This window comes from Crocodylus siamensis, chromosome 14 (assembly GCF_052110815.1).
Source record: "Crocodylus siamensis isolate JL-2025a chromosome 14, ASM5211081v1, whole genome shotgun sequence".
In the NCBI taxonomy this organism is placed as follows: Eukaryota; Metazoa; Chordata; order Crocodylia; family Crocodylidae; genus Crocodylus; species Crocodylus siamensis.
Window position 1 is genome coordinate 3200977 of NC_143408.1, and position 12833 is coordinate 3213809.

At 60.3% G+C, this 12833-nt stretch overlaps 2 protein-coding genes across 4 annotated transcripts in view; one reads left to right on the plus strand and one right to left on the minus strand.

Moving 5' to 3' along the window:
- FGF22 (fibroblast growth factor 22) lies at positions 1–12028 on the minus strand. Of its 3 annotated transcripts, XM_090027754.1 has the most exons (4): positions 11705–12028; positions 11321–11401; positions 1886–1989; positions 1–1226 (listed from the first exon to the last, which is right to left on the minus strand). In XM_090027754.1, the coding sequence occupies exons 1-4, from the start codon at positions 11886–11888 to the stop codon at positions 1032–1034; spliced, it is 564 nt and encodes a 187-aa protein (XP_089883880.1). In that variant the 5' UTR covers positions 11889–12028; the 3' UTR covers positions 1–1031. The 3 variants fall into 3 exon arrangements, with proteins under 3 accessions (XP_089883880.1, XP_089883882.1, XP_089883881.1); XM_090027756.1 differs by lacking the exons at positions 11321–11401; positions 11705–12028 and adding an exon at positions 10177–11312 and having other exon boundaries at positions 25–1226; XM_090027755.1 differs by lacking the exon at positions 11321–11401 and having other exon boundaries at positions 31–1226.
- The window catches only part of POLRMT (RNA polymerase mitochondrial), a 17270-nt gene continuing 16323 nt past the window's right edge, over positions 11887–12833 (plus strand). Inside the window, exons 1-2 of the mRNA XM_090027910.1 lie at positions 11887–11980; positions 12458–12656. Coding sequence (XP_089884036.1) covers positions 11887–11980; positions 12458–12656 — 293 coding nt within the window. The remainder of the gene's footprint in view (positions 11981–12457; positions 12657–12833) is intronic.

The following is a 12833-nucleotide window of genomic DNA, read 5'->3' on the forward strand; positions in this document are numbered from 1 at the left end:
CCTGATCCACTGACTCCTGTTTCCTGCCATCTCTTTCTAGATCCTGTTGCTTTTTGGAGCAGCAAGCCTCTGGCTCTGCTCTTCTGAGCAGACTCCCATCCTGGCTGCCTGTGCTACCCTTAGATTGTGCTCCCCTCAGCTAACATTGAGCCTTGCAAAGCATTTCACAGGCACCTCAAAGGTAGTTTGAGCTTCTCCTACCGCTTCAGGAAGGTGCTCGGACTGTAACCGCGTTCCACACCAGATACAGCTGCATTCCCCCTCCTCAGCACAACCAGCACCTTTGACAGAAGGCCTTGCAGCTGACCGTGCCCAGAGGACCCAGACCGGCATAAGCAGATGTCGCAAGCATTGCCTCTGGCCAAGGTGCAGCCCCTGGGTTACTGTAAGAAATACCTCTTTAATTTCCATGGACCTTATACAATACAATAAATATAAGCACGCATACACCTTAAAACCAAATCAAAAGCCCCCCCAAAGTCTCTGCCTGCTCCCACCTCTGTGGTTTCACTCTCTTGGAGGGGATGTTGAGTACAGTTCATAGATCTTTGGGCCATTTCATTGCGACCTGCTGCATGAGACTCGGGGGCTGTCAGCCATCGAGAAGGGGCTGCGTACAGGTAGGGTGTCCAGGTAGGAGCCAGGATCTCCTAGATAGGTCTATATGGAGTTGAGGTCTCCAGGCAGGAGCTGGGATCTCTAGGATGACCCATGATGGGTCTGTGTAGAGTTGAGGTCTCCAGGTAGGAAGGAGCTGGGGTCTCTGGGATGACCTAAAGCAGGTCAGTGTAAATATGAGGTCTCCAGGTAGGAGCTGGTGTCTCTGGGATGACCCAAGTTGGGTCTATGTTGAGTTGAGGTCTCCAGGCAGGAGCTGGTGTCTCTAGTGTGAGCCACTGCTAGCTCCGAAGCAGCACGGGTAGGAATCCTTTATCTCCCAGTGCCTGGGGAAGGAGAGTTTCCCCCTCACCCTGTGCTTTCATTTAAAAATAAGTAGCAACAAGAAGTCCTGGCTATAAAATGAGCAGGTGTCAGGAGACGACCATGGGCAAGAAGTGGGTGGAGAGGTGCTGGCGCCGCGTCTTGTCCCCCCGCCGAGGCACCCCCTTGCCATTGAGCGACAGGAACATCTGGCGGCCCTGGTGCCGCCAGCGCAGCGAGGCGTAGGTGTTGTAGCCATTCTCCTCGATGCGCTCCTTGAACTTGCAGTTGGGGTTGTATGCCCGCTGGTGAGATGGGGAGAGGGGGTCAGTGGGGGGATTTGGGGGCTCTGTCTAGTATCTAAAGGGCATTGCTGGGGAGTTCTGGGCGCCGGGTGCTTGAGTGATTCTGATTTAATTGCTTAAACCAGGAGTGAGATCATCAGGACTCCTGGATTCTCCCCTAAGCTTTAGGCAGGGATGCAGAGTGTGGGATCTGTCCTTTGCTCTGGGAAGGGAGTAAGTTTTAGTGGTTAGAGCACAAGAACCAGAGTCAGGACTTTCTGGCTTCTCAACCCCCAGCTCCTGGAGGCCGAGGAGGTCTGGGGTTGAGACCGGGGCCCTGCCAGGGACTGCCCTGTTCTGTCCATGGCTCTGGGAGGCAGCAGTTACAACAAGGGACCAAGCAGATACCTGGGGTCTGCTCCCAGCCTCTCTGGCACTGTGCACCGTCTCTGCACCTGCCCCACTGCAGTCCCTCTGCCAAGAGCGAGGGCTTCCTTCCTGCAATGTAGGCCCACTCCTCTTTGCTGCATCAGACACAGCATCCTGGAACGGGGCCCTGCCAGCGTCTACACCGCGGGCTCTCGGTTACCAGTCCGATTCCCAGCCAGGAGGGAACTACAGACCACAAGTGCCGTGAGCGACACACGGAGGCCAAAGAAGAGATGCGGCTTTGTACCTACCGACCCGTAGAGCTTCCCCTTCTTGTTCATGGCCAAGTAGAAGCCCGTGTGCACAGACTTGATGGCAACGACGCCCACATGCACCGAGCGGATCTCCACGATGTCTGGAGGGGGAGAGAGGAAGACACAGGGACGGATCAGAGGGATGGCCACAGAGGACAGCCATGCTTCCTGGTCCTGTGAGCTGAGACCCAGGGTGGTATGGCACAAGCCCCATCGGTGTGTGTGTGGGGTGGTGTATATGATTTCCCTACATAGCAAACGGCCTCAGCGAGTCTGAGTGCAATGGCTCTACATGCAACAGCACAAGGGAGTGTGTTGCTTGCTACTGAAATGCAGCCACTTCTGGGGTGGAAGGTGGCAGCTGGTTAACAGCCCTCTGTAACAGTATGGAGCAGGGCCTAGAATGAACAAGGGGCCCTCAATACCATTGAAAGCACTGGTGAGAATTTGTTTAGGATACTAGGGATTAAGTCCATTGTACATGGTTCTGAAGGGATCTCCATCCCTAGCAGCACAGCAGCCTCTGACCATCTCCCTTCACAGCCGCGGTGCCCAGCTCTGCTGACCTCCGCTCACCTACTACCAGCCCTGTGAGGCTTGATAAAAGGTATCATCTCTGAAACAAGAGTTCTTGAGTTTTGCATTTCTTTTTGTCTCGGACTAACACAGCTACCAAACACATCCTTGAATGTCTCCCAAGGGTCCATCCCCACACCGGAGGGTCAGAAAGGTGACAGCCAGCTGCTGAAACCCGGTGCTCTAAGGCAGCCTTGCTCCTTAGCTGGTGGCAGGACATTATCACTTGGCAGGACAGTGATGCTAGGACATGAACCTGTGAATGACTAACCTGCTCCATTGAAGCCTCTTGTTCTCGAGCAGAGGCAGTGGGAAAGGTGACAGCTCCTGGCTCAAAGGCAACAGCCTGAATAGACACAGCTGATGAAAGCAGGGGGGGAAATGCAGTGGGCACTGCCCTGTGGGTTGTTCTCATGGGACTTCTGCCTGGCTTATCTCTTTACCGTAGCTGGATTGCTGCTCATGCCCTGCTTGAGCTAAGCAGTGTAGGTATAAAACAGAGCCCCTGCCCCAAAGACCTTTTAAAGACACTGAGGCAGACCTGGGGTGGAAGGTGAAACCGAGGCAGGAGGGAAATGGGAAACTGAGGCAGTGACAGACATGGGAATAGAGCCGTCTCCGGGGGGGACAGGGCCTCACTTTGACAGTACAAAATGCCCTGGGAGCCCCAGAGAAGGACGCTAATGGAGCTTGCTGAGCTAATCACAAGCAACTGTAAGTCTTGATTAGTTTAATCAGTGCAAACCTCGGCTTGTCCCTGTCTAGGCTTAATGCAGGGAAAGCCTTGAGGGTGCTTTTGGTTTTAAAGTAACCATCCTTGGTTCTTCCGTAGCTGTCTGTCACTCCACAGAGCTCGGGGCCCTACACAGAGGTCTGCATCGTTATACAGCTGGAAACCACGGCAAAATGAATAATTTGCTGTAGTGGCAGGCTGGCAGCAGCAATTAGTGGTTAGCAGCTGGGCTTAACTGGGGCTAGTTTTGAGAAGGAAAGGCCCCTGGCTGCTGGATTCATTCTCAAATCCCAAAGCACGTTGGGCTCGGAGAGAATATGGATCTCTGAGCTGACAGACGGGGAAGGTGTGATACCGTGAGACAGCGAACAAAAACCGGGACACTGCTAAATTGCTCCCCTTCATCATCTCCCGCTTTCCTTCAATGGCTCCTCGGAGCTGCCTGTTAGCAGGATCCCCAGAGAGAGCCCAGCCCTCCTGGCCCCATGATGGCACTGGCGCCTAGGAGCCTGGCACTCGCCTGACCGTGCCAGGAGCCTGCGCTGGACGGGAGCCCGCCCAGGCGGGGCCGGCCATGCTGAGCTCCATCAGTGCTTGGCGAGCGTCTGGAGGGCAGGGGTCGGTGGAGGCCAGGCAGGGGGATGAGTGAGGGCCCTGTAAGCTGGCAGAGGGAGTTGGCTTCTCCGATCCCATCATTTGGGTGTCTGGAGACGTTGCCTGGGGCGCTTTTCTGGCCCGGACCAAGGTGCACGGCCAGGTGCTGCTTTTGGCAGAGTAACTCGTTCCAGCCTGGAACATGGCCCAAGGGTGGCTGGGTCAGAGGAGGCATCCAACACGCGGACTATTCTCCAGCTCATCGAGCCTCCCAAGGCCAGAGACCTGGCTTGGAGACGGCTCTATCCCGATATTCCTGATCGCTGGGGCAGGAGACGCTAGCAGGATAATGCCAGTGCTCTGCCTTTCCAGAGGAGAAAAGAGGGGGCTTTGCATCCCCTGGAAGGGTCCTGTCCTGGACAGAATGAGATCAGTGGCTGTCCTCCCCCTCCATGCAGCTGCTCGATGTGCTTTCATGATCTCTCTCTCTCTCACCCAGCAGCACTGTCAAACTCTCGGTGGAATTGGGGAATCTAGGCTCGGGGGCCGGATGTGGCCTCTGGCCCAGTGACACTCAGGTTTTTTGCCCGTCGTAGCATTCCTGTGTATATGGATCATCCCACCTGCTTGCAACATCTGTGACTGATGGGGGGACGCAGAGCCTTGAACGTCTGCCACAGCACTGCAGGCGCAGCTCGGGCACCGCGGCTCCACATCTTGCTACAGCGGACATGAGGGCCAGCTGCCCTGACGCGCAGCCTGCTGCCCTGGGAGAGGACCCGGGCATCCCGACTCTCAGGTCTTCCCTGCTCCAACCATTGCAGTCCTCAGCAGAGCCAAGAACAGGGCCGAGGAGTCTGGTTTCCCTCGCCTCCTTCCTCCCCCGACTTGAGAGCGCTGGGACGGCTTTTTCTCCTTGCATTTCAGCTCCGACAAGCCGCAGTCAAATGCAAGACAAATCACCGAGCTGCTTCCAACCTGGTCTTCCCTGGTGGGTGAGGCCTCGAGCAACCTTTTTTTGCCATGAACGGCTGAGACAGGCCGGGTCTGAGGGATGATGCTCCAAGCAATGGGTTTTGGCGGCTTCAAAGAAGCAGGGTTTCCATCCCTCCTTTTCTTCTTTCTTCCTCTTTTAAATGCCTCCACAAAGGGCACAAGGCCAGGGGGCCCTCACCGGCCTGGCCTAGGGTGAGACAGTACTTAATCCCAAGGGTAGCCTTTTGATTTATTTTTTTCCCCAACAAGAATGTGTTTGAACGCAGGCGAGAGGAAGGGTTTGCCACAAAACAGCCGCAGCTGCGTGGTCACCGCCCTCTTCCCGTCGTCTTAGCCGGCTGAAGAGCCCGGCTCTATTGAAGGCCCTGGAGGAATCCTCTTGTGTCAAGGTTTCCCAGAGCCTCTCGTTCGGAGCTATTGTCCCCCTGCTCGTAGGCAGCCACTGAGACGGGACGAGGGCTCCAGCTTTCACGGCGAACGGGTCAGGCCCTCGGGAGCTCAATGGGCACCCCCGGAGCGGAGACATCACGCGCACAAAAGGCACGTCTGAAACCTGCCTCCCAGAGAACTGGGACATCGGGAGGGCAGCTACCCACGGTGCCCAGGAGAGGAGGAGATCGGGGGTGCAGTGCTCATGGGTCCGAATCCAAGCCTTGGACCCGGGCCCTGAGCTCTCCGGGCGCTACTATCTCAGGTTGGGCTGGTACAGCCCTGCGATGTTGGTGATGAGCAAGACCTGGCCTAGACTCTGTTTGCCCTGCTTCAGCCCCTTAAAAAACCTTTGACGCTACAGGGGACCTGGCAGTTAAATGGGTGTGCCAGTCTTGCAGCCAAAGCTGAGGCCTGGGAACCCTCGAGCATGGCCCCTGCACCCCTGCCTGCTCAGAGGCACCAAGCAGAGACATGCCTCTCCGGGGATCCCCCCTTCAGCTGCAGGAATCAAAGCAGCCCTCTCCTGGGGGAATTATTTCCAGGTTGGATGGGTGTGAGCCAGGGGCAGGTCCATGGCTGCCCCTGTCCCATGGCTCTGGGGACATAGTATAGGCATGCCATCTCATCTGGTTCTCTTTCTCCCTGCTCCGCGATATTTGTCTCTGCATTATGCTTAGATGGCCAGCTTTGGGGCAGGATCCAGCCTTTTGCTCTGTCAGTACAACACTGAGCGTGCTCAGGCCTTGGTTCAGTACCAGGCTGGTGCAAGCTCAGTGCTGAGAGTGGCAGAGGTCCCCTGTCCCCTGCGGAGGCTGGCCCAGAGTTTTGGACAAAGACACTCATCTTGGCAATTATCCATCCTTGATTTTACACTAGCTCACAACGGAGCCTGGTGAAGAGCAGATGCAGTTGGTGCAGCTCATGGTGCACCATGACGTCCACCGTAGCAATGGCTTGTCCTCAGAGCCCAGGACGGACCATGCAAAGCGAGTGGGAACGTATGTGCCTGTCCAAGGATTGGGTGCAATCGATGCAGCGGGAGGTGGCCAAAGGGCCCTGGGGGAGGAAACGAAGGCAGCTGCTAAGTAATGTGAACCTTGGGCTTTGTTTTCTATCTGGATGATGGAAGTTTCCAGGTTGCTGCCCCATTGAAGTGGAAGGCAGCACGGTCACTTCCCGGAGGGGCCGTGTCCATCCCATGGGCAACGATCCTCCCTGGGCTGGGAGCTCCTTCTGCTCAATTTTGGTTCAAATATCCCAGCCACTTTTGCATGCTCAGAGAGAGGGAAGCCTGGGCCTTCATGCCACACGCTCAAAGTCCTGGAGCTGCATGCGAGGATTTTCTCCCGGGAGCAAAGCTGGCAGGATCCAAGCAAAACCTCCGCTCGTCGGGAACAAGCAGTCGGTCCCTGACCTGTACTGCCCCCGCCTTGATCCTCCTTAATTAGCCGGCGTGTCTGTGTGCTTAGCCGAACCGCGGTCCCTGACCTGGAGGAACTGACCCTGCTGTTAGATCATCCAGATCTCTCTGACCTCCGTGGCCCCCGGGCCTGTGTGGTCCTTGAAGAGCGGGCCCCTGGGGGCTTCAGCCTAGTGGTTACACTGAGCTCGCTCACCTGAAAGGGGGATGGCTGGGAGCACAGAGGCAGACAATTGCTCCTGGCCCCTTCCACTGATGCCAGAGAAAAGCAAAGGGATTAGAGGGGAAAGAAGGGACTGAACTGCGCAGATGGAAGCGATTCGATGGTGGACTGGTCTCCTGCCCGCAGCCCTTGCTCTGGAGCTGGTCTCGTCCCTGCTCTGTGTCCATCTGTCCTCTCCTGGCACCCCCTCCCCAGCCTGCCTTCCTACCTGACCTGCTGAAGGTTTGAGGACTCAGGGTTGGGCCCAGAGGGAAGCTACACCAGGAGGAAGAAAAGAGGGTGTGTGTGCATACTGTGTGTGTAAGCATGCATAGTGAGACACACCAGCGTGTATATGGGCACACAGGTGCATATGGACACGTGCTCAGTGTGTAGCCTACTTACATAGACGCTACACGTTGCATGCAAGCACCCACGCCATGCCGATGCTCCATGTCCAGGCACACTGCACACGATACTCTCTGCGCCCGCATTAGCCCTGCCGTGCCATACATGCAAAGGCCGAGCCCATCGGCATGCAACGCGCATGGCAAGCATCCATGCCAATGGGTGGGGTGCGCACATGAGGGGGCGTACGGCCCCGTGTTTGTCCAGGCATGAATAAGGTGGGGGGCAGGGTGTGTGCGTGTGCGAGGCGGAGAATGCAGCCAGGGGAGCCGTGGCATGCGTGTGTGCAGGTGCAGATGATAAGGGCATGTGAGAATGTGGAGGGCGTGTGCGCAGGGGAATGCGGGTGGGTTTGAGCTCGTGGACAGGAATGTAGGTGGGTGGGTGGGAGCTGGGGAAGGAGAACAGCCCGTGCCCGGTGGCTGGTGAGCGTGTATTGCGGGGGGTGGGAGCACACGCTGAGGCCTGGAGCGTGCGGCTGTAACACCAGCATGCCCGCAAGCGTGTGCATCTGGCTGCTGGAAAAGGCCTGGGGCCGGGCAGGGGGAGCTCCCAGAGCCCTTTCGAGAAACTCCTACTCCAGGCACCAGACGCCCCTGCTCCCCCACCCCTGTACCGTGTTAGCTCACGCCCACCCAGGCTGGAGCTCACGAGCTGCCGTGCAGCCGCTCGTGGGGCTCGGCCAGCAGAACGCCTGATCCCCAGCACGCCCGTCTGGCACGCTCACCGCAGCGCTTGGGGCAGCCGGGAAATGGCTCGTCCTCACGCCACGGCTGGGGAGAGGGGGGGCAAGCGCGGGCAGCCTTATTTGCAGTGGGGGAACTGAGGTGCTAAGCAGCATCCAAGCTAGGATTAGGCCCTGGAGTCGAGAGCTCCTGCTTCCTGGTCCATCAAACCGTGCTGCTGGGATGGGCTTTAGGAAAAGCCCCGAGATTGCAGCCCCTTTCGGGGATGTCCTACCAGCTGCCGCCCTCTGCCCGCTCCCTCCTAGCCAGCACAAATGAACGTGAGTTGAGCTTCTCAGGCCTCCTGCATCCGCTCTCTGTAACGGGCCTCAAGAGAGCCGGTCTAACCACCGCTGTATCCCGGCTTCTTTGCTGCCCAGGGTCAGTGCTGGAGCCAAAGGAGCGACTCCGTTCGGATAAAACAGAGGCCCAGGCTCCGGGTGCTGACTGGGGAGACCTGGGACCGACAAGGCAGCATGCACAGTGGAAACAGCCAGAGGATATTCGAGGTCCAAGACCCCGCAGTACAGTCTCAAAGGACCCCTTGCCTGCTGCCCCCGGGGAGCCCAGCTTGCCCGTACAAACCCAGGATCCCAGCCCAAGCCACACTGACCATCACGCCCAGGTCCTGAGCAACCGCGTGGATAGGGGCAGAGGCGGCAGCAAGGGGATCTGGGGTGGCCGCGCGCGAACGGAAGCCCTTCATTAAAGAGGCCAGCTCTGAGGAAGTGCAGCCGCCTCCGGAGACCAAAGGTCACCAGGTTCGTTGTTGTTTCTGATTGCCCGTCACGGCTGGCGAAGCGGCTGGAACTGAGAGGCTCCCGACACCCTTCCCCAGACACACACCGCGCTCCTGCGGTCAAGGCCGCCACCGGGTTGGCATCCGTCTCCCTGCTACTTCCCAGGGCCCAAGCCGGCACCCGGAGAGCGGGCAAGATTGAGGAGGAAAGCACAGACCTGCGGGATCCTACAGCAGGGAGTCCAGACACAGGGACGGCACTGGGAGCAGGGTCAGGGAAGGGGTTTGGAGCTACGACACCAAAGGAACAGGCACCTCGGACACGAGAGCGATGGGAATCACTGGCCGGAGATGACCTGAGTGCCCAGATCGTGGCCCCAGACAGCACTTATTGCTGAGGAGTTCATGGCAGGGTGCACTCACCTCTCCCCAGCCCACCTGAAACCATCTCTGCACCACGCCAGGCAGTGCAGGCATAAAGCACCACCAAACTGCAGCCAGGAAGCATCCGTGTGGACACCCAGATGCCCGAGTTGGCTCCGCAGCGCAGACGTACCTGCCCACTCACACCTGGCTGACTGCCTGGTCTCCCCTAGGCACTAGCAAAACCGGCATCTGTCGAGCAGTGTCCCGGCTGTTTGGCTTGTGGAATATCTTCCCCTTGGGGTCTGTGGGGGAATCCAGCACCTGGCGCTCGCTGGGCTCAGAAGCAAAGCTGCCTGGTTTTGTTTCTGCGCTGCTGGCAAAGCTGCGAGCCGGCCAGTGCAGAGCTAATCAGGCAGTTGCAAACCCGTTCCAATTTACTGGCGTCTGGGGCCGCCGCTATTAATAACGAAGGCCGTTTGCTTTTCTACAAATAGCCGGTGCTCTCCTGCTCTCGGTCGCAGTCCCCGGAGCTGAAACCCGACGGGATCTCTGCTTCCCCGGCTTCGTAAACCTGTGGCCGCAATTAGAAGCTGGATCCTGCGCTGGCTTAGCAAGGAGGACTGCCCGGCTGCTGGAGGACCCCAGAGGAGCTGATGCCACCTGGGTCTCAGGACAGTGGCCAGCAGGACCCTGACCATTGTCCAGAGGATCGAGGGGGAGGAGCGCCTCGTTCTGTGCAGCCGCGCGGGGCAGGCAGCATCAGCCCATTGACGTGCCCCAGATAAGCCACAGACCTCAGCTGTGGCAGGAGGCAATAACCCAGAGCTCCATGGCGAGGTGGGGGGCAGCTGGGCAGGTAGAAACAGGGTCAGGATGTACCTGCCCCCGCGACTTCCTTGATCTCCCATCCCCCACTTGGCAGCTACACTTTGGTGCCAACTCCCTTTTGGCGCAGTTACCGGGAGACGTGCAGGGTGGGGACTGGCAGAGATGGAGTGGAATTTAGTCAGGACTTTGCTTCCGCAGATCAGATAATCACTGGCCGAGCCTGGTGAACCAGGGACCCTCGGGGTTGCAGGCACTGAGGCCGCCCCTACCTGGCATGAGCCGGTGGCACTGCCGAGTGCCAGGCAGAGCAGATGTGGCATCAGCCTGATGCCCGTGGTGCTGTTGCTGTATCCAGGCAGGGATATAGGCCGTGGTTGGCATCTGCTGCAGTGCCCACCCTGGGACTTGCTGCAAGGAGGGGGGCGCCAGGGCCCTGAAGCCTGAGGATTGTCGGCCTCTGAGAGCTCGAGCTGCCTATACTCTGGGGCTGGTGCCAGGCTGGAGCTGGGGGGCCAGCGCTGGGGGACAATTGTGCAGCTCCGTGCAGTAATGTTACCCATCGCCCCTCAGTACTGCCATGGGAGTGCCTGGCAGCTCCCACTTCTCTGAAGTGATGGGAAACCCCTTCCCTGGGCTTTGCTGCAGCCTCAGCCCATTGCTCTGTGCCTTGCCAGCCATGCACGCCCAGCTGTGCCAGCTCCTCGGACTGGCGGCTTTCCCCGAGAGCGTAGCAGGCCGTGCGCCCTCCACAAAGGCATCGTGACAATAGCATCGGCTGTCCCCTTTCTCCAGAAACCCTGTGGGAAGCAGCGGGGCCGCCCAGGGCACCGCCAAGAGGCAAAAGCAGCCGTGCCAGTGGATTGGACTGCCTTCCAGCTGCAGGCAGAGCCCAACAGCGCCCCAAGCGTGCGGGGAACGGGCTCTGGATGGGGCCGGATGCGCCTGTCGGAAGCTTTCAGGCTGCAGGACCGCTTCAGCTGCAAGGGCTGGGTCTGGATAGAGCTCCAGGTCCCAGCTCTGGCATCCTCCTCTTGCCCTTGCCAAGGTCCAGTTTAAAACTAGCCAAAGGGAGGGAAAGGTTGGGAAGGGGAGGGACCCTCCTGGGCAGATTAAAGGATTCGCCCAAGGTTATGTCTGGAGTCGGGGGCAGAGTTGGAAAAAATGCCGCCAGGCCCCCTGTCCAGCCCCTTCCTGGGGCAGGGGCAGGAAGGTGCTGGTGTCACGGCGTCTTTGTCGCTCCGCCGGGCCGGAAAGGCGGCCGAGCTGGGGGTCACGGCAGCTCCGCGGGTGTCAAGTGCGAGGAACGAATCTGCCGCAGCCGCGGGCTAGGAGTCGATTCATTCGCCAGCAGAGATGGGGCCGATCCCGTGAGCCGCAGGTCCAACCCGGGACTGGGCTCTAGCTGATCTCTACCTCTGGGCCCTTGCTCTGAGAACTCGCCGCCCTTCCCCGCGGAGAGCGCTGCGGCTGCTGGGGTTTTGTCGGCGTCCTGCTCTGATGGGGGGAAAGCCAGGCCTTGAGACTCCATCACTGCTGGACAATCAGCTCCCCCGGGGCAAGGCAAGGCCAGGCTGCCCCCCCCCCACCTTATCTGGCCCCTCTGACAATAGTGTCTGAACATCTCCCAATCTTCATGGGCTTATCACAGCCCCCCAGGAGCCGGCTGGCAGACCCAGAGCCAGAGGCACCAAGGGATGGAGGGGCCGACCCCCCCCAGCAGCAGCCCTAACAGGGAAGGGAGGTGCCCAAATCCCTTCGGCCTCCCAGGGGCGCCCGCCGGCAGCGCCGGGTACTCACTGCTGGGCGCCTCCCTCCAGCGCGTGCCCGCCACCGCGCCGGCGCCGTCCAGGCGCAGGAAGAAGCGGGTGGCGGAGTAGAGGCGCCTCCAGCGCACGTCGCCCTCCAGGTGGTTGTAGCGGCCCTGCGCCAGCAGCGCCAGCGCCAGGCACAGCCCGAGGCGCAGCAAGCCGGCGCGCAGCATGGGGCCCGCGGCCGCGGCGCTGCCCCCGCGCTACCGCCGGCCCGCCCGCGCCATCGCGGCCCCGGGGCGGCTCCGGGGGGCCCGGCGGGGCCGTGCGCTCGCCCCCGGGCCGCCGTGCCATTGACAGCGCGCGCGGCGACTCCCCGCGGGGCGGGGCGGGGCGGGGCGGGGCGCAGCCCGGCCAATGGCAGCGCGGGGGCGGGGCCCGGCCCATTCATAAATCTGGCGGGTGCGAGGGGCCGCGCTCAGCCGCGGCGTGAGGCGCCGGGGGCAGTGGTTGCAGCGCCCCTCGCCCCCGGTTTGATTGGTGATCAGGATCGGTAATCACTCCCCGCCCCCCCCCCCCCCCCCCCCCACACACACACACACACACACAATTGAAGATTAATTGATCCCTGTACCCGCACGCACGTGTGCCTGATGATCACACGCGCACAGAAACGCACCCCCAGCGGCCCGGCACGGCTCGCGGGTGCCTGCTGTGGATGGCTAGCCTGGGGGATAATGACTGAGACACGAATGCGTCGGAGGAGGAAGGCGCTGACCTACAGGGGCTTGTCGGCTCCGAGACCCCGCGGAGGAGGAAGGGCAGCTCCCCCGGCCCGCCATCGGGTTCCCGGCAGCTGGTTCCGCCCGCGGAAAGGGCCTCGCTGAAGAGGGGCCGGAGCACCCCTCTGCCCCGCTTGCAGAGTCCCCGGGAGGGCAGGGCTCTGGGCGGCAGCGCCGGGTTGCGGTGCCCGCTCGGGTCCGGGCGATGAGCCGCATTGCGTCAGCGCTTCCCACCCCGGGCGCTGGGGGCGAGTCCGCCCCATCGGCGCCGCGGTGCAGGGGGGCGCAAGGCACCAGGTGCCCATCCGCTACCCCCTGCAGCCTCCTGTCTTGGTGCCCAGAAGGGTGGCGGGGGTGCAAAGGGGCTCCAGGAAGGCTGGGGGGGTTCAAAGCAAA